Raw genomic sequence first — 24,647 nt, 5'->3', positions numbered from 1 at the left:
TCGTAAAGTGACAGGGAACCCCAATTAGTGCACCGCTTCGCTCGCCATGCTTCGGGCAAGGTGCCTCGCTCCGCTGCGCTAGGGACAGGTTACTATTCCCAATCGTAGTCCAAGTGGATCGTAAAGTATGAAAAAGTTCAAAAATTGGAAAAATGTGAAAAACTCATGTCGACCTTTTTCCATGTCGACCAACAGTGGTCAACCTAATGACTTTCGACCTGTGTTATTGACCTAATGACCGTACTATCCCGTGGGGTCCTGAGGACCGAGTTTGAGAACCTCTGTGATATATAAAGCCATCTGCATGGGACATATTTTGCTCTGAAATTCCGAGGATTATCACTGAGCACCGTACTGTTGTGTTACCCATAGCGCTACGCACACACATGCCCGCCGCCGCCAAACACACCAGGCCACACGCGTATTGAGCACCCTCACCCACGATCACACAAGCGGACTCCCCGCTCTTCCAGCAGCGCAGCAACACGCCGCGTCTCGGCCCCGCCCCCGCAGCATGACGTTGCAGGGGTGGGCGGCCTGTAACCCGTTGTATCCGGGAAGCTAGCGATAGAAATAGAAAGCGAAGACAGGGGGCGCTGTGCCGCATAGTACATGGCATACGTCTGTGTTCACAGAAGGAAAACAAGGAAATGGTGGCGGTAGAGCTGGCTACTCATTGCATGTAAGCCCCAGCAGCCGCCGCCGCCCGGGTGGGAGAGCATTGATGGGTTAAACACCGCCCGGCCGAGGAGCATGGATTACGAATTCAAGAGCAAGCTGTCTGCCGAGCGGGAGCGGGTGGAGGATCTCTTTGAATATGAAGGTTGCAAAGTGGGTCGGGGAACCTACGGGCATGTTTACAAAGCCAAGAGGAAAGATGGGTAAGTGGCGCTGGGAGGTGGGCAGGGGGCGGGCACAGGGCGGTGTGTGTGCACGGTATCTATCACCAGCGCAGTTGTAGGTTCCCTGGTGCAGGCAGTGCATGTGTGCGCGCTCACCCCTGGCCGTACATGTGTGCACTTGGATGTAGTGGGCGGCGGGCGCTGCTGCTGTCAGCCTGGCATGTTATTGATGATGGTGATGCTGCACCGTGTGTGTGTGTGTAGCTCCCTCCTCCGCTGCACACGCCTGGGATGCTGGAAGTTGTTTTGGGGGAGGGGAGTGACAGGGCTACAAATGTTTATGTTAGGGTAAGCCTGCCTTGTGCCCCACCCCCTCCTGCCTCCATGTGTGTCTCTCTGCCTCCTCCATCTCTGTTGCTGCTGCTTCCCCGCTCCGATGACATAGGGACCTAACAGCCCCTCTCACGCAGCGCGGCAACAGCCACACTATCCCAGCATTACCCCAGGGCAGTATCTCTCTAGCTCCTATAAGCCGCTACACGGAGCCATGTATGGGCCGCTAGCCTTCCGCTCACACTGCCCTGTGTTACACACACTTTTCAAAAGTTTTAGAAAGAAAATGTGGCAGCTTACACCCTGCAGATATAAGACGGGTTATACTAAACACAAAGAAACCGAATCGTTTTTGACGCTGTTACTGATTAATTGCATCATGAAGTGAGACAACAAAATGTAATTTGCATTATAATCCTGCTAACAGGTGTAAAAAGAGGCTGTGAATCGTATTAGGCTACTGACGTGATTTAAGTAAAAGTAGCCCCTTGAAAGCAACGTGCTGTATGTCCCCTTAGGGTGCCAGCAACATAAATGTCCTTGCAGTGTGTCAAAAGTCCGCACTATGGCCCTCATTCCGAGTTGATTGCTCGCTAGCTATTTTTTGCAGAGCAGCGATCACATAGTCGCCGCCCACGGAGGAGTTGTATTTCACTTTGCAAGTGTGCGATCACGTGCAGCCGAGCGGGACGAAAATGTTTTTTGCAGTTTGAGTAGGTCTGAACTTACTCAGCCCTTGCGATCACTTCAGCCTGTCCTGTCCCAAAATTGACGTCAGACTCCCGCCCTGCAAACGCCTGGACACGCCTGCGTTAGAAAACGGTCAGTTGATACCCATAAACGCCCCCTTCCTGTCAATCTCCTTGCGATCGGCTGTGCGAATGGAATTGTCGCTAGAAGCAGTGCACAGCAACGATGCTGTTTGTACCCGTACGATGTGCGTGCGCATTGCTGTGCATACGCATGCGCAATTTTGCAGTTTTTTACCTGATCGCTGCGCTGCGAAAATCATCAGCGTGCAATCAACTCGGAATGACCCCCTATAGCCCCACACACTTGGCGATACAGTAGACAATACGAATGGTAACAATCTTTTTTTAAAAAGATCTTTTTTTTCATATTGGTTAGTGTGTATACCTGAACAGTGCCCGAACCCGCAGTTCGTTCTTGTTCAGGCATTATCTATTGAACATGCCGCTCAACTTTAAGAAGGGGATGACGTCACTGAACGATATTGTTCTGGCGATCTTCCCTAATTAGCAATCAGTGATATAGCGCTGACTGCTAACTATTGGAGGTTACCTAATGTTTACCCAGCTTAAAGATGCATACACACTAGGCTATTCGCTGCAGGACCGACTTTGCTGAGTGTGTCCCTTCCCTGGCCGGTCCACCCGACGTGGGCATACATACTGCGATATCGTTAGCAATATCGCACAGTGACATCATGCAGCATCTGACGATATTGTCAGATTAGGCTGCATGCACAGCTGACTGAGGGGGCCATTTATGACCCCCGTGACTGCACATTGGCCGTCATCTGCAGCATACACACTGGACGATATAGTAAGCGATATCGTTCAGGAGGGTAAAAATGAGCGATATTGCTAACTATATCGCCTAGTGTGTACGGGTCTTAACAGGTCAGTCATCCGATTGTGGGATTGCCCTGCCAGAATCAAGACAGATTGTAGAATGTTCTTCTACTTGTCCTTGAAGCTTCACTAACTGCAGCTGCTCTTGTCTTGTGTTCATTTCGGGATTGTTTGAGTTTCGCAATATTGGTCCCTTTTTGGGAAAGGTACAGTATATTGCACATGTACAGCCTTACAAGGAATGTAAATGTGTGTCTTCAACAAGCCCCTAAAATTCAAACTGTAGCACCGACATGATGATTATTATAATAATAATAATAATAATAATAATAATAATAATAATTAGGGCTTTTTTCTTGTACAGTTTATCTACCACGTTTAACTTAGAACTTGGGGCCTTATTCAGGTTTGTTAGCAAACCAAAAAAAGCACACTAATGGGCAAAACACATGTTGCACTGCAGGTGGGGCAGATGTAACATGTGCAGAGAGTTAGATTTGGGTGGGGTGTGTTCAAACTGAAATCTAAATTGCAGTGCAAAAATAAAGTTGCCGGTGTTTACCCTGCACAGAAACAATATAACCCACCCAAATCTAAATTCCTGTGCACATATTACATCTGTCCCACCTGCAGCGCAACATGGTTTTTTCCATTAGTGTGCTTTTTTGGTTTGCTAACAAACCTGGATATGCCCCTTAGTTGTTTAGTGAGTTACACTAAATGTAAAGGTTACAATAAATGTAAACTACAGTATTAGGCTACAAAAAATGGTACTATGGAAATAGCATGAATTTGTGTCTTCACATTGTTGGAGTATGGTACAAAATATTTCATATTCAGATAGAAGAAGAGCAGTAAATTTAGGTGTTCCTTGCTCCATGCATGCTTGGTGTACGTACAGTATGTCCCTAGTTTTGTGCCACTTGCATGGCAAAAAACATAAATTCGATTTTGTCTTTCAGGAAGTTATAGGTTCCTGGTAGTGAAGCATATTTGAATGTAAACGGCCTTTTTACTTGGGTTGTAAAGCATTTGAATTCTCAAGAAAATAACGACTTTTATACATCTTAAGAGGTGTGGCTGATAGGCCCTACACACTGGCCGATTTTTTGAAAGATATGAACGATCTCGTTCATAAATGAACGAGAACTCGTTCATATCTTTCAGTGTGGAGACTCCTGCGATGAACGATGCGCGTCCCCGCGCTCGTTCATCGCTGGTCTCCCGTCGGCTGTGCATGCAGGCCAATATGGACGATCTCGTCCATGTTTGCCTGCACTTCAATGCAGCCGCGTGACGGGGGGAGTGAAGAAACTTCACTCCCCCCGTCACTGTCCCCCCGCCGCCGGGTCGCTCGTCGGCCGTATCCGCCGTCGGGCAGCTCGGCGGCGGGTCGGCCAGTGAGTAGGGCCCCTTAGAGCAGTCCTTTTCTTTCAATGGGACTCCTTCCAGTTGTCCTTTACACAGGAATTCACGTTTTGGGTGTGTGTCTACCAATGTAATAAAACCACAAAACTGTATGATAGTGACACATGTAATAAATACTGTCTCAGTGTCATAAGTTATTTATAATATAAACAAGACTGGAATGAGAAGTATTTCAGGAGATATAAATGAAAAAAGGAGTTATCCTAGTGTTAGTAGTCAAGACTTTAAAGCAGGTCATGCTCTTTGCCCCAGAAGCCTGCAAAAATAGGCTTAGATGGCCTGATTAATGTTGTAAGTGCAGAAAAAGCAAGTAACTGGGCTTTAAAACCATGTTGCAATGCTTGTGGGGCAGATGTAACATGTGCAGAGATGTTTAGATTTGGGTGGGGTGTGTTCAAGCTGAAATCTACATTGCAATGTGAAAATATAGTGATCTAACAGTGGCGGAACTAGCGAGTGGTGGACCAAGGTGCAATAAATATGCTTTGGGCCCCCCTCCACGCAAAAGAAAACAAACCGTAATTTCTCTTGCATTTATTATGTTATCTGTGACAGTAATGGGGGGTATCCAAATAGACACGAAAATTGCTGCAAAAAATGGGGGGGTTTCACAAGTTATTGCTGATTTATTTATTTATTTATTTGCTTATCCAATTATTCCCCAATTTTTGCGGCTACAAATTGTCTATTTTTGCCTGAAAAGACAAAGGTGCGGGAACTTATTCCAGATCCTATGGGCGGTATTCAAATGATATATCACGCCCAATCTCCTTTCTAAAGTGATCCCCGTTATCGCGCATATCGCATCCATAGTAATCAGGTTTAGTTACATAAAGGGTTGGGCGCCCTCGCTATACCGGGGGTAGCAAACTGAAATGATTATACCATGCCTGTCAGCAGAAACAGAACAGGTGTGGAAAGGGGTGAAAAGAATTGAATAATGCCCTATGGGGGTAATTCAGACCTGATCGCTAGGGTGCATTTTTTGCATACCTGCGATCAGGTAGTCGCTGCTTACAGTGGGAGGGGGAATTCGCTGTGCAGGTGCGCGATCGCATGCGCAGGAGAGCTGCACAAATAGCAGTTTGTACAGTCTCTGCACAGCCCAGGACTTACTCAGCCGCTGTGATAATCGAGGCCGGAGCTGATGTCACGAATCCTCCCTCAAAACGCCGGGTCCCTCCTGCGTTTTTCCGGACACTCCCTAGAAACGGTCAGTTGCCACCCGCAAAAGGCTTCTTCCTGTCAATCTTCTTGCGATCGCCGGTGCGATCGGATTTGTCACACCATCCTGGCGCTCCCCATCGGTGCGGACCGCCGCGCCTGCGCATTGCAGTGCATGCGCAGTTCAGACCTGATCACCCACTGTGCGAAAACGCACGGCAGCGATCAAGTGTGAACTAGCCCCTATGTGTTTACGTGAAAAAGCAGGGCAGGGGCAGGTGCATACTGTCGCCACTAAAGAACTACACTGCTATTCCCCCTGCATCTCATCATTCCCCCTGAGTCTCTTCAGCCTAACCCCCCACCCAAGTCTCACCAACGTCATTCTCACTGCTTCTCTCCAGTGCCATTCCCCCCCATATCTCACCAACTTCATTACCACTGCATCTTTCTCTGGTTTTCTCTTTCACCGGTGCCCACATCATCTATTGTGTGTGGCACAGGACAGAGGCTATGTGGACACCTATGACAGCAGGAGTCAGAGGTGAGAGGATGGACGGGGACTCAGGAAGAGAGAACCATTGCTGAGAGGAGGGGAAGGGTGGTGATTTAGAGTTGAGAGGAGTGGAGGTGAGGGGCTGGAACTTAGGAGGTGAGATGAGAGCCTCAGTATAGAAAAGGAGTGGGGACTCGGGAGGCAGCAAGGTGGGAGCTCCATTACAGCAGCACGAGGCTGGCAGCGGCATACTATAATGAGTCAGTCTGACTCATTTATAGTACTGCTCTAATAATGCAGCTGACTGTGAGGCCCCTTAACCGCACTGCTTTGGCTGCACTGCTGCTAGTTCCGCCTCTGCTGTCTAATATTTGTGGACTACTTGTAAAAGCAGCCAGTATCTACCCTACATAGAAAACATATACAGGTTGAGTATCCGTTATCCAAATGTTTCATATACACCTTATACACACAGCCTGGAGGTCATTTAATATAATATGTTTAATAACTTTGTGTATTAAACAAAGTTTGTGTACATTGAGCCATCAAAAAACAAAGGTTTCACTATCTGTCTTACTCAAAAAATTCCGTATTTCGGAATATTTTGATGTGGGATACTCAACCTGTACCTTTATTTGCTCCACTTGCATGGTGATATGGTTTGCTCTGGACACAAAGTTACTTGCTTTTTTTTTGCTTTACTTCTAAACCTGAATCAGGCCCAGAGTGACTATCCAGTGGAATGTGCATGTGCGCCTACAGTGCAATTCTGCAAGATAACACGTTTTTTTGGTTTGTACTGTAACTGATGATTAGTCTACAGTGTGTCTCACAAGACTTATTACACATAATTCTTAAGAAAAACCGTATACTATACTTGGCTGTGTTGAAAAATTATTTTGCAAGAAAACAGCTATGCGCCACATGTAGCAGGACTCCCAAATTAACCCCTTTAGTAGATAATACTTGTGGCTATTTTATATCTAGTTGTTTTCATCTGTTCATAATACTTCTTTATAGTTTGTTTTTGAGTTACTGCACAATAGAAAATTACCGTTGCAGTTTTTTAAAGCAGTAAATTACAGAAGTACCGGTGTTTGCTTTTTCATTACATTTTATATGGAAAATTCAAATTACATATTTTTTATTTATTCAACTATTCTCTGTCATGTGAATGACATTTCTCTTACGTCATAGAGGATGCTGGGGTCCACATTAGTACCATGGGGTATAGACGGGTCCCTTGGGAGCCATGGGCACTTTAAGAGTTTAATAGTGTGGGCTGGCTCCTCCCTCTATGCCCCTCCTACCATACTCAGTTTAGAAAATGTGCCCGGTGGAGCCGGTCACAGCTAGGGGAGCTCCTAGGGGCTCTTCTAGTTTTATTATTTTTTATGAGCTGTTCGGTACAGGGAGGTGCTAGCAACAGCCTCCCTGCTTCCTGCGGGAATGTCGGCACAAGGGTGGGAGCGCAGCGCTGATGCTGTGCTCCAGGGGGCTTAGAGGTACAGTTGTGAGGGACGCCCTGGGCCAATGCAATACCCTAACACTGGTCATCTGAGCTAACGGGCTAATCCCACTGTTAGCAACAAGCACACCTCAGGCCAGTATAAAATAATAAATGCAGGAAGATGTGCCATTACAGGGTGCGGGGCTTCTCCTCAGAGTGGATGCAGCACTCACCAGCGCCATTTTCTCCCTGCAGATCACACTACAGAGATGCTGACAGGGAGCGCTGCCCTCCACTTCAGTCCAGTTATCCTCTGCGGTACCAGGGTGTTATAGAAGGGGGCAGTGTTATTCACTGTTTAATCTATTAAGGTTACTCAGTCAGCGCCAGGCATTTATCAGAATAACTGCCTACTGGGGCGCTGTGTGTGCTGGCTCCTTATACTCTGTGTCTCTCTGAAGGTACTTTGGGGGAAACTGTGTCTGACATTTTCCTGTGTGTGTGTGTGTTATATATCTGACATTACCATGTCTAGGAACTCTGTATCTTGTGCTCCAGAGTGTGTGTTCTCTCCAGAGGAATCTATTCCATGTACTCAGGAATGCAATATACAGACTCAGACTTCTGAATCCGAACACCCATGGGTGGCTTCTATTAAGGGAATGATATCCCAGATTTCATCTAGGATAGCTCATAATGAGACTGAAACACAGGTTTTGAAAAGATCTGTAGAAGTTTTGTCGTATTGTCGACACAGATAACGACTCTGATACAGGAGACGGTGAGGGGGATATACTGGGGGGTGAGGCATCCCTTGCTAAGGGGGTGCAACTCACGATTGAGGCCATTAGGGACATTTTATACATTACTGATAAAGTACCTGAGCAAATAGAGGAGGTTTACTTTACTGACAGTAAGAAATCCTCCCTTACATTCCCTGCGTCTAAGGAACTAAACGCATTGTTTGAAAAATCCTGGGAAAACCCAGAGAAAAAATTCCAGATCCCTAAAAAGGTTCTCATTGCTTTTCCTTTCCCTGAGGAGGATAGGAAAAAGTGGGAAAATCCGCCGATAGTAGACGCTTCTGTTTCTAGGTTGTCTAAGAAAGTGGTTTTGCCTGTCCCTGGGTCCACCGCTTTAAAAGAGCCGGCCGACCGCAAGATTGAGACTACACTCAAGTCTATACAGGTTGAGTATCTCTTATCCAAAATGCTTGGGACCAGAAGTATTTTGGATATCGGATTTTTCCGTATTTTGGAATAATTTCATACCATAGTGAGATATCATGGTGATGGGACCTAAGTCTAAGCACAGAATGCATTTATGTTTCATATACACCTTATACACACAGCCTAAAGGTAATTTTAGCCAATATTTTTAATAACTTTGTGCATTAAACAAATTGTGTGTACATTCACACAATTCATTTATGTTTCATATATAACTTATACACACAACCTGAAGGTCATTTAATACAATATTATTAATTTATTTATTATTTATTTATTAACAGTTTCTTATATAGCGCAGCAAATTCCGTTGCGCTTTACAATTTGAAATAACAAACTGGGTGATAACAGTCATAGAGGTAGGAAGGCCCTGCTCGCAAGCTTACAATCTATAGTAATAACTTTGTGTATTAAACAAAGTTTTTGTACATTGAGTCATCAGAAAACCAAGGTTTCACTATCTCACTCTCACTCAAAAAATTCCGTATTTCGGAATATTTGGATATGGGATACTCAACCTGTATACACAGCAAATGGCATAGCTTTAAGACCCACTTTTGCCTGTGCATGGATTTCTAAAGCCACAGTAAAGTGGTCAGGCACTTTACTAGAGGAGTTAGATTCTATGGATAGAAGTGCCATTGAATTGTTTTTACGTCACATACAGGATTCTGCAGGTTTCATGGTGGAAGCCATGAAAGACCTTGGACATCTGAACGCGAGGGCTTCTTCCATGGCTGTCCCGGCACGCAGGGGGCTCTGGCTGTGCCAATGGTCTGCGGATGCAGATTCCAAGAAGAGTGTGGAGAACCTACCCTTCACAGGTCAGGCTCTGGGGAAGCACTGGATGCATGGATCTCCATAGCAACTGCGGGTAAGTCAACTTTTCTACCCTCTGCTACACCACCAACTAGGAAATCATAACCTACGTCTGCGATGCAGTCCTTTCGGACCGCTAAAGTTAGAAAGTCCAAATCCTCCTCCACTTTCTTTAGAGGTGGTCGGGGGAAATCCCGAAAGCCTGCACCCGCAGGGTCCCAGGAACAGAAACCTGGTTCTGTTTCCTCAAAATCCTCGGCATGACGGTGGACAGCACAGCCTGGAGATCGGGCAGGTGGGAGCAAGACTAAGAAATTTCAGTCAGGTCTGGGCGTCCTCATGCCTGGATCCCTGGGTACAAGATATTGTTACCTAGGGGTACAGACTGGAGTTTCAAGAACTCCCACCTCACAGATTCCTCAAATCAGGCTTGCCAGCTTCGCTGACAGAAAGTGCAATCCTACAGGAAGCCATTCAAAAATTGCTAAGGTCAAATGTCATTGTTCCAGTTCCACCTCTCCTACAACACAGTGGTTATTACTCAAACCTGTTTGTGGTGCCGAAACCGGACGGTTCGGTAAGACCGATATTAAACCTAAAGTCATTGAACCCCTACTTGAGGGAATTCAAATTCAAGATGGAATCTCTGAGAGCGATGAACTCAGGTCTGGAGGAGGGGGAATTCCTGGATATCAAGGATGCATACCTTCACATCACAATCTGGCCGCCTCACCAGGCTTATCTCAGATTTGCGCTGCTGGACTGTCACTATCAGTTCCAGGCACTGCCGTTTGGCCTCTCCACGGCACTAAGAGTGTTCACCAAGGTAATGGCGGAGATGATGCTACTCCTCCGCAAGCAGGGTGTGAACATAATTCCTAATCTGGATGATCTACTAATAAAAGCATCTTCCAGGAAAAAGCTGTTACAGAGTATTGCTCTCTCAACTAATCTGCTCCAGGATCATGGATAGATCCTGAACCTTCCAAAGTCGAATTTGGAGCCGACAAGGAGGCTGTCTTTCCTGGGGATAATCCTCGACACGGAAGTTCAGAGGGTGTTTCTGTGGGAAGAGAAGGCATTGGTGATACAAGCAATGGTCCGGGATGTCTTGAAGCCAACCCGGGTATCGGTTCATCAGTGCATTTGCCTTCTGGGAAAACGGTAGCCTCCTACGAGGCTCTACAGTTTGGAAGATTTCATGCACGGTCTTTTCAACTGGATCTCCTTGACCAATGTGGTTGGGATCTCATCTTCACATGCACCAGAGGATCCGTCTGTCACCGAAGGCCAGAATCTCGCTCCTATGGTGGCTGCAAACCTCTCACCTGCTAGAGGGCCGCAGGTTCGGGATTCAGAATTGGACCCTCCTAACCACGGATGCAAGTCTCAAAGGTTGGAGGGCAGTCACCCAAGGAGAAAATTTCCAAGGAAGGTGGTCAAATCTGGAATCCATCTTTCTGATAAACATTCTAGAACTAAGACCCGTGTACAACGGTCTTCTACAAGCGGCACATCTTCTGAAAGATCAGGCCATTCAGTTTCAGTCGGAAAATGTAACGACCGTGGCCTACATAAACCGACAAGGCGGAACGAAGAGCAGAGCTGCAATGTCAGAGGTAACAAGAATCCTCCTCTGGGCGGAAAAGCACGCGGTGGCGCTGTCGGCAATCTTCATTCCGGGAGTGGACAACTGGGAAGCGGACTTCCTCAGCAAACACAATCTCCATCTGGGAGAATGGGGCCTCCACCCAGAGGTGTTCGCAGAGGTGACAAGTCTATGGGGCGTACCTCAAATAGACATGATGGCCTCACGCCTTAACAAGAAGCTTCGGAGATATTGTTCCAGGTCGAGGGATCCACATGCAGTGGCGGTGGATGCCCTGGTAACTCCGTGGGTGTTCAAGTAAGTGTATGTGTTCCCTCCACTTCCACTCATCCCAAGGATTCTCAAAATAATCAAAAGAACAAGAGTTCAGGCGACCCTCATTGCTCCGGACTGGCCAAGAAGGGCTTGGTACGCGGATCTTCTGGAGTTACTGCTGGAAGATCCGAGGCCTCTTCCTCTTCGAGAGGTCCTTCTGCAACAGGGGCTGTTCGCTTATCAAGACTTATCCCGGCTACGTTTGACGGCATGGAAGTTGAACGCCAGATACTAGCTTGGAAGGGCATTCCGGACAAAGTTATTCCTACCCTGATACAGGCTAGGAAAGGAGTAACGTCAAAACAGTACCATCGGATTTGGAAAAAGTATGTGTCTTGGTGTGAATCCAAGAAGTCTCTTACGGTGGAGTTTCAACTTGGACGGTTTCTCCTATTCCTGCAAGCAGGGGTGGATGTGGGCCTGCGCCTAGGCTCCATAAAAGTCCAGATTTCAGCTTTGTCCATTTTCTTCCAGGAAAAAATTGGCTGACCTCCCTGAGGTTCAGACTTTCTTGAAAGGGGTTCTGCACATCCAACCTCCCTTTGTACCTCCTGCGGCACCATGGGATCTTAACGTGGTACTGCAGTTCTTGCAGTCGAATTGGTTCGAGCCTTTACAGGAGGTTGAGGTCAAGTTTCTTACTTGGAAGACCGTCACACTGTTGGCATTGGCAACTGCTAGACATGTGTCGGAATTTGGGGGCATTGTCCTACAAGAGCCCCTACTTGATTTTTCATGAAGATAGAGCTGAGCTCAGGACACGTCAGCAATTTCTTCCGAAGGTTGTGTCAGCTTTTCATATCAACCAACCTATTGTTGTGCCAGTGGCTACTGACTCCTCAATTACCTCAAAGTCCTTGGATGTTGTGAGGGCTTTGAAGATTTATGTGAAGAGAACTTCTCGTCACAGAAAGTCGGACGCTCTTTGTCCTTTATGATCCCAACAAGGGGGTAAATTTACTAAGATGGGAGTTCTATTTAAGAAGGGATGTTGCCCATAGCAACCAATCAGATTCCAGGTATTATCTTCTAGAAGGTGTTAGATAAATGAGAAGTAGATTCTGATTGGTTGCTATGGGCAACATCCCATCTTAAATAGAACTCCCATCTTAGTAAATTTACCCCAAGGTTGGGTGGCCTGCTTCTAAGCAGACGATTTCTCGCTGGATCAGGTTTACTATCCAGCATGCTTATTCTATGGCAGGGTTGCCGTGTCCAAAATCTGTTAAGGCCCACTCTACTGTGTTCTTCCTGGGCGGCTGCTCGGGGTGTCTCGGCTTTATAGCTTTGCCGAGCAGCTACTTGGTCAGGGGTTAACACGTTTGCTAAGTTCTACAAGTTCGATACTTTGGCCTCTAAGGACCTAAAGTTTGGTCAATCAGTTCTGCAGGAGCCTCCTTGCTCTCCCTCCCGTACTGGGAGCTTTGGTACATCCCCATGGTACTAATGTGGACCCCAGCATCCTCTAGGACGTAAGAGAAAATAGAAATTAACTACCGGTAAATCCTTTTCTCGTAGTCCGTAGACGATGCTGGGCGCACGCCCAGCGCTTCATTTTCCTGCAGTTGTTTCCTGGTTCAGTACAGCCTTGTTACTTGGTTAAGTACTGTTGTTCAGCCGTTGCTGACTTGTTTCAAGCTGGTTGCTTGATTTTCTGTTATGTGTGTTCTGGTGTGTATCTCACCACTATCTGTGTATTTCCTTCTCTCGAAGTATGTCCGTCTCCTCTGGCACAGTTTCTAGACTGAGTCTGGTAGTAGGGGCATAGAGGGAGGAGCCAGCCCACACTATTAAACTCTTAAAGTGCCCATGGCTCCCAAGGGGTCTATACCCCATGGTACTAATGTGGACCCCAGCATCCTCTACGGACAGCGAGAAAAGGGTTTACCGGTAGGTAATTAAAATCCTATTTTCATTACATTATCCTGTGTACATTTAGGGGGAAAGTGAGTAATTACTGACTAATTAAGCTAATTGGGGACTTCCTAGTGCTTAATTAGTCCTGCAGGGGGGGGGGGGGGGGGATTGGGGTTGTGGATGCTTGAAAAAATGCATTGATTTTTCTCCTCTAATTGAATAGAAAAACAAGTTTGTTTTTTGTTTTTTACATTTCCCACTCTCAATTGATTTCCCCCATAGAGTAATGTACCTTCAGCATGTACTACCAGCACTTTCAAGACACATCTCAAGGTTATTGTGGAGCATAGGTATACACATTTATATGCCGATGAAGAGCAGAGCCCCTGTGATTTATTTATACATATATATTATACAGTATATATCTTGATGGTGTGGTATGCAAGGTCGACCACTATTGGTCGACAATAAGTAGGTTGACATGGTTTCCAGGTTGACAGGGACTCTAGGTCGACATGTAGTAAGTCGACATAAGTTTTTTCACCTTTTTTTTTCCAGGTTACCTTTCCCAGTTGTAGTCCACGTGGATCGTAAAGTATGAAAAAGTTAAAAAAATGAAAGAAAAAAAATGCAAAAACTCATGTCGACCTTTTGTCATGTCGCCCTAGAACATGTCGACCTAGAGTCCCTGTCGACCTAGAAACCATGTCGACCTACTTACTGTTGACCAATAGTGGTCGACCTAATGGTACCCATACACTTGTGCGTTTGCTTTCGACGCAATATCGGTCCCGATTTCCCTTGAAGCTCACCTTGAGACAAATCTCATCGAAAGTGCATTTTTAGTGCATTCGATGCGCATACAATCCTGAGCTTTATCTCATGCCCCTTATGACCGGAAATTGGGTGGTATAGGATGCTTGAATGCGAGCGCATCACATGCTGACCAAAAGCACACCAGATTTATCTGCAAGATTACGAAAAATTTAAATAGAGGGCTGGCCTATCTCGGTGATATATAAACAAGCAGCCATTTTAACTCTGTGCACTTCTGTTTGCTCTGTGACTAGAGAAGTTTGGTTTATACCTGCTGCTCGTTCCACATTGCTAGCTACCGTGCACTGCTTTGTTCTGCTTGCATTACAAAGTGTTTCTATTTCTATACTGCTCTGTGTAGAGATGGATTCTACTCGCTATCAGGCTCTCATGTGCTACTCTGTGCTGAAGGTGAGGGGAGACAGAGAGGGCCCAGCAAATGCGAGGGAGAGATCTTGCTGGACCAAGGAGTGGCTGCTTAAGCGGCCTACTCGCTCCTACATGCCCCTCCTGTATGAGATCAGGGAGAACAACTTCCTGCGCATGAATGAGGACACCTTCCAGGAGTTGCTGCGTCTGGTGACCCCCCTCATACAGAAGCGGGATACCAAATGGCGGGTTCCTATCCCTGCTGACGACAGGCTCGTGGCTACCCTGCAGTTCCTTGCTACTGGACAATCGTTTGAGGACCTGAAGTATGGGACCCGTATCTCTGCACAGGCTTTGGGACACATCATACCTGAAGCCTGCAAGGCTATTATCAAAGTGCTTCAGTATAAGTACTGCAAGGTAAGAAAATTATACCACACATTGCTTGTCGTGTAACAAAATATTTTATTTTGCAAACTGAAATTGCGTAGAAAAAATATATGCTTTTTATTTCAAGACGTAATTGTATATGCAGCCAACATGGCTGAACTTTTTCAAACAGTATAACGTTTTCATTATGCATCATTACATTTAGGATATGATAACACAATGCTATATATAGCAACAAATGTGGTGCATTTTGATACTACGGCATTGAGTGGCATCGCAGCAAGGGGCACAATGCACACATGCAACTTGGGGTAGGAAGATGGGTCCCCGGTTCCATCAACCTGCACCAAGTTGCATGTGTGCATTGTGCCCCTGGTAGCGGTGACACTCAACACCGTAGTATCAAAATGCACCACATCTGTTGCTATATATATCAAGGTCAGCATTTCCATTTGAGAAACGTATAAAAATGCCTATAACTTTTTTTAAATATGCAGCCGACATGGCTGAACTTTTTCAAACTGTATAAAGTTTTCATGATGAAGCACATGAAATTGCTTTGAAAAAATTAGCTTTTTATTTGAAGACATATGTAGCCAACATGGCTAAACGTCAACAAATAGTATAAAGTTTTCATGATGCACCACATGTGCATCATCACATGTATGAAATTATGAAAAAAAAAGCTATATATAACAACTAATGTGGTGCATTTTGATACTACGGCATTGAGTGGCACCGCAGCTAGGGGCACAATGCACACATGCAACTTGGGGTAGGAAGATGGGTCCCCGGTTCCATCAATCTGCACCAAGTTGCATGTGTGCATTGTGCCCCTGGTAGCGGTGCCACTCAACACCGTAGTATCAAAATGCACCACATCTGTTGCTATATATATCAAGGACAGCATTTCCATTTGAGAAACGTATAAAAATGCCTATAACGTTTTTTAAATATGCAGCCAACATGGCTGAACTTTTTCAAACAGTATAAAGTTTTCATGATGAAGCACATGAAATTGCTTTGAAAAAATTAGCTTTTTATTTGAAGACATATGTGGCCAACATGGCTAAACATCAACAAATAGTATAAAGTTTTCATGATGCACCACATGTGCATCATCACATGTATGAAATTATGAAAAAAAAAGCTATATATAACAACTAATGTGGTGCATTTTGATACTACGGCATTGAGTGGCACCGCAGCCAGGGGCACAATGCACACATGCAACTTGGGGTAGGAAGATGGGTCCCCGGTTCCATCAACCTGCTCCAAGTTGCATATCTGCATTGTGCCCCTGGCTGCGGTGCCACTCAACGCCGTAATATCAAAATGCACCACATCTGTTGCAATATATAAGTGCAGTATGATATATAGTGTTTTTTAAGTGGCAGCGCTTTCAGGGGCACAATGCACACATGCAGGTAGGCCTGGCTTCAGGCTCCCCTGCACCATCAACCAGACCCAAGCTGTATGTGTGCATTGTCCACCTGCAAGCGGCGCCATTAAAACGCAGTATATCACAGTGCACCAGATCTATCATAGTATATACCAGGGCAGCAGGAATTTTATATATACCAACAGATGTGGTGCATTCTGATACTGTGGTGTTGAGTGGCACCGCAGCCAGGGGCACAATGCACACATGCAGCTAGGGGCAGCAAGATGGGTCCCCGGTACCATCAACCTGTCCCTAGCAGCATGTGTGCATTGTCCGCCTGAAAGCGTTGACACTCACCGTAGTATCAGACTGCACCACATCTGTTGGTATGTATAACAAGGGCACCAGTAATTGAGAATCACCCTACATTTGAAAGAGACTTGTCTCCTCCTCCTCCTCTTGTCCCCCCTGTGACATCAAGGAGGCCATAATTGCGGAGGAGACGGTGGATGTGTGGGGAAAGGGTGGGTGGATGGGATTGGGGGTTGACGAAAATGGGGAGGGTGGATGGTTTGATGAGGAGGTGTTTGAGGAGGATGGAAAGTGGAGGAAGGGTAGTTGGAATGGGCCTGCGGTTGTGGATAACTGGAATGGTAGCTGGGATGTGGAGTAGTAGATGTAGGGTAGGTGGGTGGTGGTGAACTGAAGGTCAATGGGAGATGGGGAGCAGGTGCTTGAGGTTCTGGCTGTCACGATCCGGGTATTTGGACGCCATTACTTACCATCCAAATGTCTCCTGAGGCTGGCTCAGCGTTCCAGGGCCGGATCTCAGCAGTGTAGCTGAGATTCATAATCTGTATTTCCCTTCTGTCATCCCGCAAGCGCTGCCACAGCGGCCTTATGTTGTGTCAGATTGGTGTCTCCGGCCCGCCGCGGCCTCCACCGCCGCTCCTATGTTTACAATTCACAGAATCTTCAGGATAGCGTCTACTGTGGCTTCTGATGTCGCTTGGAAGTTACAGTGTACAAGTTGTCTGTGTGGCGGCTCTTTGCTCTCTGCGGCATTCGCTGCAATTACTACTGAACTTTCCACATGGTTTTCTCAAACTAACTTTTCCCTCCAAGTGCTGCATGGGCGCAGCCATGTTGGTTTCAGTCATATGATTCACTTTGCTCCAGTCCGCTGCTCCACTGAAATCTGCATGATTGCTCAGCCAATGCCTGCCTCCCTGCAGGTATAAATATCCTGTGTCTGGGCCTAGAATCTGTCAGTGCTTTGGTTGTCAAACCTTGTGCTACCAGGTCTCTCCTTGCTGTGGACATTGCTGTTACAGGTTTCCAGCTCCTGCTCTCAACCACCACTAGAGACCCGCACCAGCCTTCCACCTTGCGGTGCCGCCTGACTCCCCAGTGCTCTGCCTTTGTCACTCCTGGCTATTGTTACACCAGCTTCCAGCGCCAAGCTTACAGTGGTGTTTCATCTCCTCACAATAACAGTGTTCTGCCGCTGTTCATCTATTGTTTCATTGCACTCAAGCATCATACCCGCACAGTACTTGTTATTTGGTCATCTGACCGGTTCCGTCCGGTACGCCCAGCAGTTTACCACATTACCCAGTATTGCCAGCTTCCAAGGAACACCTGCTGGCTAGTTCCTTAATTTTACTTCAGTATCCTGCAGACGGGTTCTCTGGTTAAGGACATACCAACTCCTGGTCTATACGTACTGTACCTGATATTACCAATGCCCTGTGACATCTACCATTCTGCAAACTCTAAGGAACTGTGGTCATTTATGCATTCACTTCATTCATGCAAAGTACTACTGCTGTGTTTAAAGAACTGTGCTTAATAAAATCCATTGACTTTTATCTCCTTTGTCGTGGTCACATCTTCGGGCATTTGTACTGTAGGTCATCTGCATGTCTAGGGGTCTGATCCAACCCTCCAAGTTTAAGTTTACTTCAGCCCCTACAACTGAGGCTTCCTCCCGTCAGCTCCAGCCCTCAGTTGTGACACTGGCCAATGAACGTTCCACTCTGGTGTCAGTTTTTTGGTACAAAACCTGCGACACCAGGCACTGGCACTCTACTTGCTACTGCGCAGAAACCTTCCGCATAGTTTTGCTCACATATGAAGCAAAGTCGTCAAACTCATCTGGTTTACGTAGCAGCTGTGAAGAGGGTCTTCTACAAATGTTGTTTTCTGTGGCTTCCTCTTGCCAGTAGGTTGCTGCGGAGAGGTTGGTTCCTCTGGGGAGGTGTTGATGAGGGCAGGGGTACGGCTGAGGTCTTCTTCAGGTGTCTAGGGTAAAGAGAAACATACTTAGTGGATAGTCAAACTATTTTTTATTCTTTTACAGTTCCCTACAAGCGTGGAAGAATGGCAAGCTATTGCAGAGGACTTTGTCAAGCGCTGGAATTACCCAAATTGTGGTGGTGCAATAGACGGGAAACGTGCGCATCACCAAACCCACCAACAGCGGGTCGGACTACTACAATTACAAGGGCTACTTTAGCCTTGTTCTCATGGCGGTGGTCAATGGAAACTATGAGTTTATTTTCCTGGATGTTGGGAAAAATGGTCGTTGCTCGGATGGTGGATCGTTGAAAATTACTCGCTTCTAAGATAGGCTCACCACCAACTCCATTCATCTGCCGCCTGTGGAGCAAACAAAGAATGGCCTGGGATTTGTGTTCGTGGCAGATGAGGCCTTCGCACTGCACAAACACATAATGAAGCCCTACCCACTGCTTTTCTAGGGCCCACAGGGTTGTTGAGAATGCATTTGGTATTCTCAGCAACCGGTTCAGGATCTTCCACAAACCCATCAACATGAGGCTGGACAAAATTGACTGTGTAGTAACAGCATGTTGTATACTACACAACATGCTCCGTCGCAAGGCCACGAGGCAAATGCCTTTGCTGCCAGCAGGACCGGAAGATCCCAACCAGCCAGTGGTGACAGCGCTGATTTGCTCGGTGGGACCACCTGCAGCAACTAAACGCGGCACTGCAAGGGCAAAAGAGGTCAGGGAAAAATATAATGCCTTCTTCAATGGGGAAGGAGCTGTGGCATGGCAGGAGGAATATATTAGGTACAAAACATTTCAAAAGCAACTTACCCCTTCGGCCTCCTCCACGTCCAGACTTCCCTCCTCGAACTCGCCCATCGCCACCAGGGACTACTTAGCTGACCTTTTTTCCAGGAGGAAGTTGAGATCTTTATAGTACCACAGCTGCGGCACATACACCTTGTATATGTATACATACACCATACGGCCCCTGACCTCTTGGACTCCTCCACCTTGCGGTTCTCTTTCACAAAGACTGTCCGTAGATTGGCGATCTTCTTTCGGACCCAGGCCACCGAGGCAGCAGAGAAGGTGGTCTTGGAGTGCTCCACCATGCGTGTATAAGCAGCCTCCCTCTTCTGCTTGTTGCTGTAAAAGTCACGGTTCTCATAGGACATCTGCAGAATGCAAAAAAAGGAAAATTAAAAAACATGAAAAAAGATAAACTATTCAGGTTAAATAAAGTTTGTTTTCTAGTTACTGGTGTGAGTTATCTGAAATATGTAGTGAGAATACATTGGTGTGCAGGGTGCAGCAGCATAACGGTGGGATGTGGGTTGCAGTGGCACAGTAAAATGGTGTTTAGGGCGCGGCCGCATGGGGCTTGCAGTAGTGCAGCATTTTGGGTAGGGGCCTATATAAACGTGGGTAGAGCAGCATAAACGGTGGGCAGTGGTGGTAAAAAAGAATAATAGTCATTGGTGGTCAGTTGCGCAGTATAATGGCATTTAGGGCACGGCCGCATGGGGCTTGCAGTGGCGCAGCATTTTGGGCAGGGGCCTATATAGATGTGGGTAGAGCAGCATAAATGGTGGGCAGTGTTGGTAAAAAGGAATAATCATTGGTGGCCAGTGGTATAGCCTGCCTACCTTGTGCGGTGTTTGGGAGCTCAGCAGCTTGCTTGCAGCCTCCTCTTCAGTCATGTGCGCAGTGAGGGGAAGAGGAGTGTCCAGGAAGTCGGCTCCTGTCTTCACATATCGCACATCGCGGTGTGATACATCGAAAGTGTTAAAAAACAGCATGCGATCACGCCCCAATTCGAGAAATATTAAGTGCAGCACATACTATCTTGAGACGCGAGATTCGACCGTCGTGCCCACGCATCGCGTCGAAGGGTACCTAAAATGTGCATACAATCCCCCGATGTCTCTCACAGATCCAGTCGAAATCGAAGGTTAGTACCGATAATCTCACAAGTGTATGGGCACCATAAGTGTGGTCGACCAAGAGACCGGATACCTATCTTGATATACTTGTAAATCAACATACTCCACATAAAATTAATAAATAAAATAAGCAAAATATTTTAAAATTGTAGAGTAAAGGTGTGTACATAATGAACTATATCGCTAATTTTCCCCCTCCTGAACAATATAGTTTACTATATCGCCCAGTGTGTATAACGACTCTCGGTCTCGACCGTGCATGCAGCTCAATTTGGACTCATCATCCAAAGCTGCATGCTCCAGCCGGCCGCCATCATCTGTGATATCGCAGAGTGTGTATGCCCGCCGTGGGGCGGCTGGCCCGGGAGGGGAAACACTAGTCGATGTCGCTCACCGAGCACATCGCATAGTCGGGGTCATTCCGACCCGATCACTCGCTGTAGTTTGTCGCAGTGCAGCGATCGGGTCAAAACTGCGCCGGCGCCGCAGTGCGCCGGTGCATGGCAGCTTTCGTTACCTAGCGGTTGACTCTGAGACAGAGGCGGTCGCTAGGCGGGAGGGGGCTGAACGGCGGCGTCAAGCAGCCGTTTAGGGGGAGCGGTCCGGCCAACGCAGGCTTGGTCGGACCGTTGGGGGGGCGGCCAGCGGGAGCGACGACCAACTCCCGGCCAGCCACAGGAGCTGCGCTGGCCGGGAGTAACTCCTCAAATACAAAGGCATCATCTCTGTGCAATGCTTTTGTATTTGTGCTGGGGGGGGTGGGGACTGACATGCTAAATTTAGCACAGCTACGATCAACTCAACGCCTCATTCCGCGAAACTCCGCCCCCCGAGCAGGAGCGCTCGGGCAGAGGAGATAAGCATGGAAGGAGGAGGCGAGGGACGTGAGTCGGCGGGACCGAAGAGCGGGAAGACGTAAGTATTCTCTCTCTCCCCCCCTCTCTTGAAACCTGCCTGCCGCTACCGCACTGTGTAAAATGGGGACACCTGCCTATGGGGATACCTGCCTGCCGCACTGTGTAAAATGGGGACACCTGCCTATGGGGATACCTACCTGCCGCACTGTGTAAAATGGGGATACCTACCTGCCGCACTGGGTAAAATGGGGACACCTGCCTGCTGTACTGTGTAAAATGGGGATACCTACCTGCCGCACTGTGTAAAATGGGGACACCTGCCTATGGGGATACCTGCCTGCCGCACTGTGTAAAATGGGGGCACCTGCCTGCGTACTGTGTAAAATGGGGATATCTGCCTGCCGTACTGTGTAAAATGGGGATACCTGCCTGCCGCACTGTGTAAAATGGAGGCACCTGCCTGCGTACTGTGTAAAATGGGGATATCTGCCTGCCGTACTGTGTACAATGGGGATACCTACCTGCCGCACTGTGTAAAATGGGGACACCTGCCTATGGGGATACCTGCCTGCCGCACTGTGTAAAATGGGGGCACCTGCCTGCGTACTGTGTAAAATGGGGATATCTGCCTGCCGCACTGTGTAAAATGGGGACACCTGCCTATGGGGATACCTGCCTGCCGCACTGTGTAAAATGGAGGCACCTGCCTGCGTACTGTGTAAAATGGGGATATCTGCCTGCCGTACTGTGTAAAATGGGGATACCTGCCTGCCGCACTGTGTAAAATGGGGGCACCTGCCTGCGTAGTGTGTAAAATGGGGATACCTGCCTGCCGCACTGTGTAAAATGGGGGCGCCTGCGTACTGTGTAAAATGGGGATATCTGCCTGCCGCACTTTGTAAAATGGGGACACCTGCCTGCCGCGCTGTGTAAAATGGGGACACCTGCCTGCCGCGCTGTGTAATATGGGGACACTTGCCTGCTGTAATGTGTAAAAAGGGGACTTTTTTTTTTTTTACTTTTTTTCCCCCCTGTGGTGGGTGTGATGATATCAGACGAGGCCACGCCCACTTTAATGAGCCCACGCCCATTTTAATCAGGCCACACACCCTTGTCGGGAGCGCGCGCGCCTTTGGCGCGCGCATGCTTTTTCTTTTTATGGCTATATGGGGGGGACGCATTTTTTTTTAGAGCAATTGGGGGGGGGGGGGCGCATTTTGAGATCTCGCACTGGGAGCCAAATTGTCTAGAAACGGCCCTGCTAACCCACTAATGCCGCATAAAATGTGGAATCAATGGGTTTCTCTGCACATTAAAATGCAGAATCTGCAGTTTAATGCAGATTTTTATTGGAGCTCCTGAGACTGTGAGAATCCTGCCCCTGGTAATTAGCATGCAGAGTTCCCACAGGTAACAATCAGACAGTACCGACAAATTAGCTTCGGGGTGAATCCTGCAGCTGATTGAATGTGCCCCATTGAGAGTATAAATGGGCTAACCAACTAGTATATCATCTTTAAAGTATGACATTAATATAAATACTAGGTGATTCATTGCGACCTATGAGCGCTCTTCACACCGTCGTAAGGGTCTACGCCCCCTTAACCCTTGCACGCCCTTGTGGCGTGCAATATTTGTATTATATAGAGTATTACCTCTAATCATAATTGTGTGAGTGGTTAAATATTGCACGGGCAAAGGGCGTGTGATGGTTAAGGGGTCGTAGCCCCTTGCAATGGCGTGAACAGCGCATGTAGGGCCTGATGAATCACCTAGTAGGTGCTGTGGTTCGTGCGGGAGAGATGGGGTGCCGTGGGTGGGGTAGGGGTGTTTGCGGGGGTGCCGCGGGTGGGGGAGGGGCTGGTGCGGTGGTGCCACAGGTGGGGATCTGGAGCCACTGCGGGTAGGTGCGGTAGTGCTGCGGGTGGGGGAGGTGCGGGGGTGCTGCGGGTGGGGGAAGGGGGGGTGGGGGTGCCGTGGATGGGGCCTGGAGTTACTGCAAGTGGGGGAGGTGCGGGTAATGCTTCTCCTCCTAGAAGCAGCTAAGCTGCTGTCCTCCCTTTGGCAGTGGGTCTCCCGGAGACTCACACAGCAGCCAAGCAATCAGTCATTATTGTTAGCGCCGGTGTTCCAACGCGCCGCATTACAGGGGGTAAGAAGATGCACTTGAAAAACTACAGCTCCCAGCAGGCCTTAGCACCAGAGTGCTTCGGCGCTAAGGGCTGCTGGGAGCTGTAGTTTATTTAGAGCGTCTACTTCCCTGTAATGCTGCGCGTTGGGACACCGGCGCTAATAATAGTGACCGGCTGGCAGAACTGACTCGCTGAATCAATGTAAAAAGTGAGAGTGCTGTGCAGTGTCAGTGACACTGCACACCCACTGCACTGCACAGCACTGTCCCCTTTTACATTGATTAAGCATCCAGACATTACCCTCCGCGATATCACCCACTCTATTCGTTACATTAGCCATCTCCGGGCTTCCAGGCCGGCAGCCCAGTTGCTGTGTTGTGGAGTCAGGGCCTCTGGAGATCTGGGTGCGGCTGTGGCGGGGAGGCATTTCTGTGACATCACACGCAGAGGAGGCTCCAGTGGTCAGAGAGTATGCGGCGCAGGGAGGACTATGAAAGCCTTCCGCTGCGCCGCTTTCATACACATCTATGCCGGTGGCCGCAGCAGCTTTTGTTCCACCTACGCCGCGGCTAGGGAGTGGGGATTGTTAATGCCGGAGGGGGCAGGTGGACTGGCAGCAGGACATGCAGATGGGTGCACCTTTATCTTGGCCTTTAATAGGATTAACTGAGCCAGGGCAGTCGGATTAATCCCCTGCTGTAATGGCTTAATCCCCTGATGTATTGTTCTCTCTGTATTGTATTGTAGCTGAGAACAATAGATGAAGGTCTTATGATAATAAATCATGGTGTGCCTAGGCGCAGCACGAAGCCAAGATAACCTGGCTTCATCTGTAGGACGTTGCAGTAAAAGGATATTTTTTCCCCCTATCTACAGCGCAGAGACTTGCTGCAGATGCAGTGGCATACCATCCAACTGTACCTTTTTGGCAGGTACAGTACCTTTTTTTTATGGTCTGTACTGATTTTTGGCTCTCCAAACTTCCATTGAAAGTATAGGAAAAGGAGCGTGGCCATGCCCCTTTTTTTAATTTGTAGCGATTTTTATGTGTAAATTATTGGATGGTATGTTGCTGCAGATGCAGTGGGCCTATTTTAAATGTGGGCCTGGAGCTGCAGCTGCATCAGCCCCTGCTCTGGGAACACACAGCAGACAAAGGGCAGAGCCTCCCATTGGATGTAACCTGTGTGGGAGGGTGTTTCTCGCCCAATCAGCTGTGGACTGGGTGTGAAACCTGCTGCTAACCCAATGAGAGCTCCAGCGTTATCCACATAGTCACAGAGTGACAGATCTGGGTTATTATATAGGAGATATAATCTCTA

At 47.7% G+C, this 24,647-nt stretch overlaps 1 protein-coding gene across 2 annotated transcripts in view; it reads left to right on the top strand.

Annotated features, from left to right (window-relative positions):
- Positions 1-566: 566 nt before the first annotated feature.
- The window catches only part of CDK19 (cyclin dependent kinase 19), a 589,804-nt gene continuing 565,723 nt past the window's right edge, over positions 567-24,647 (top strand). Inside the window, exon 1 of one of the 2 annotated variants that reach the window (XM_063917135.1) lies at positions 567-881. In XM_063917135.1, coding sequence (XP_063773205.1) covers positions 754-881 — 128 coding nt within the window. In that variant the 5' untranslated portion in view covers positions 567-753. Of the gene's footprint in view, positions 882-1,856; positions 1,998-24,647 lie in introns of those variants that run through there. The other variant, XM_063917136.1, reaches the window with a different exon arrangement.

Source organism: Pseudophryne corroboree, chromosome 4 (assembly GCF_028390025.1).
Source record: "Pseudophryne corroboree isolate aPseCor3 chromosome 4, aPseCor3.hap2, whole genome shotgun sequence".
NCBI lineage: Eukaryota > Metazoa > Chordata > Amphibia > Anura > Myobatrachidae > Pseudophryne > Pseudophryne corroboree.
Note: the sequence above shows the minus strand (reverse complement) of the source record. Positions and strands in the feature narration are given on the sequence as shown.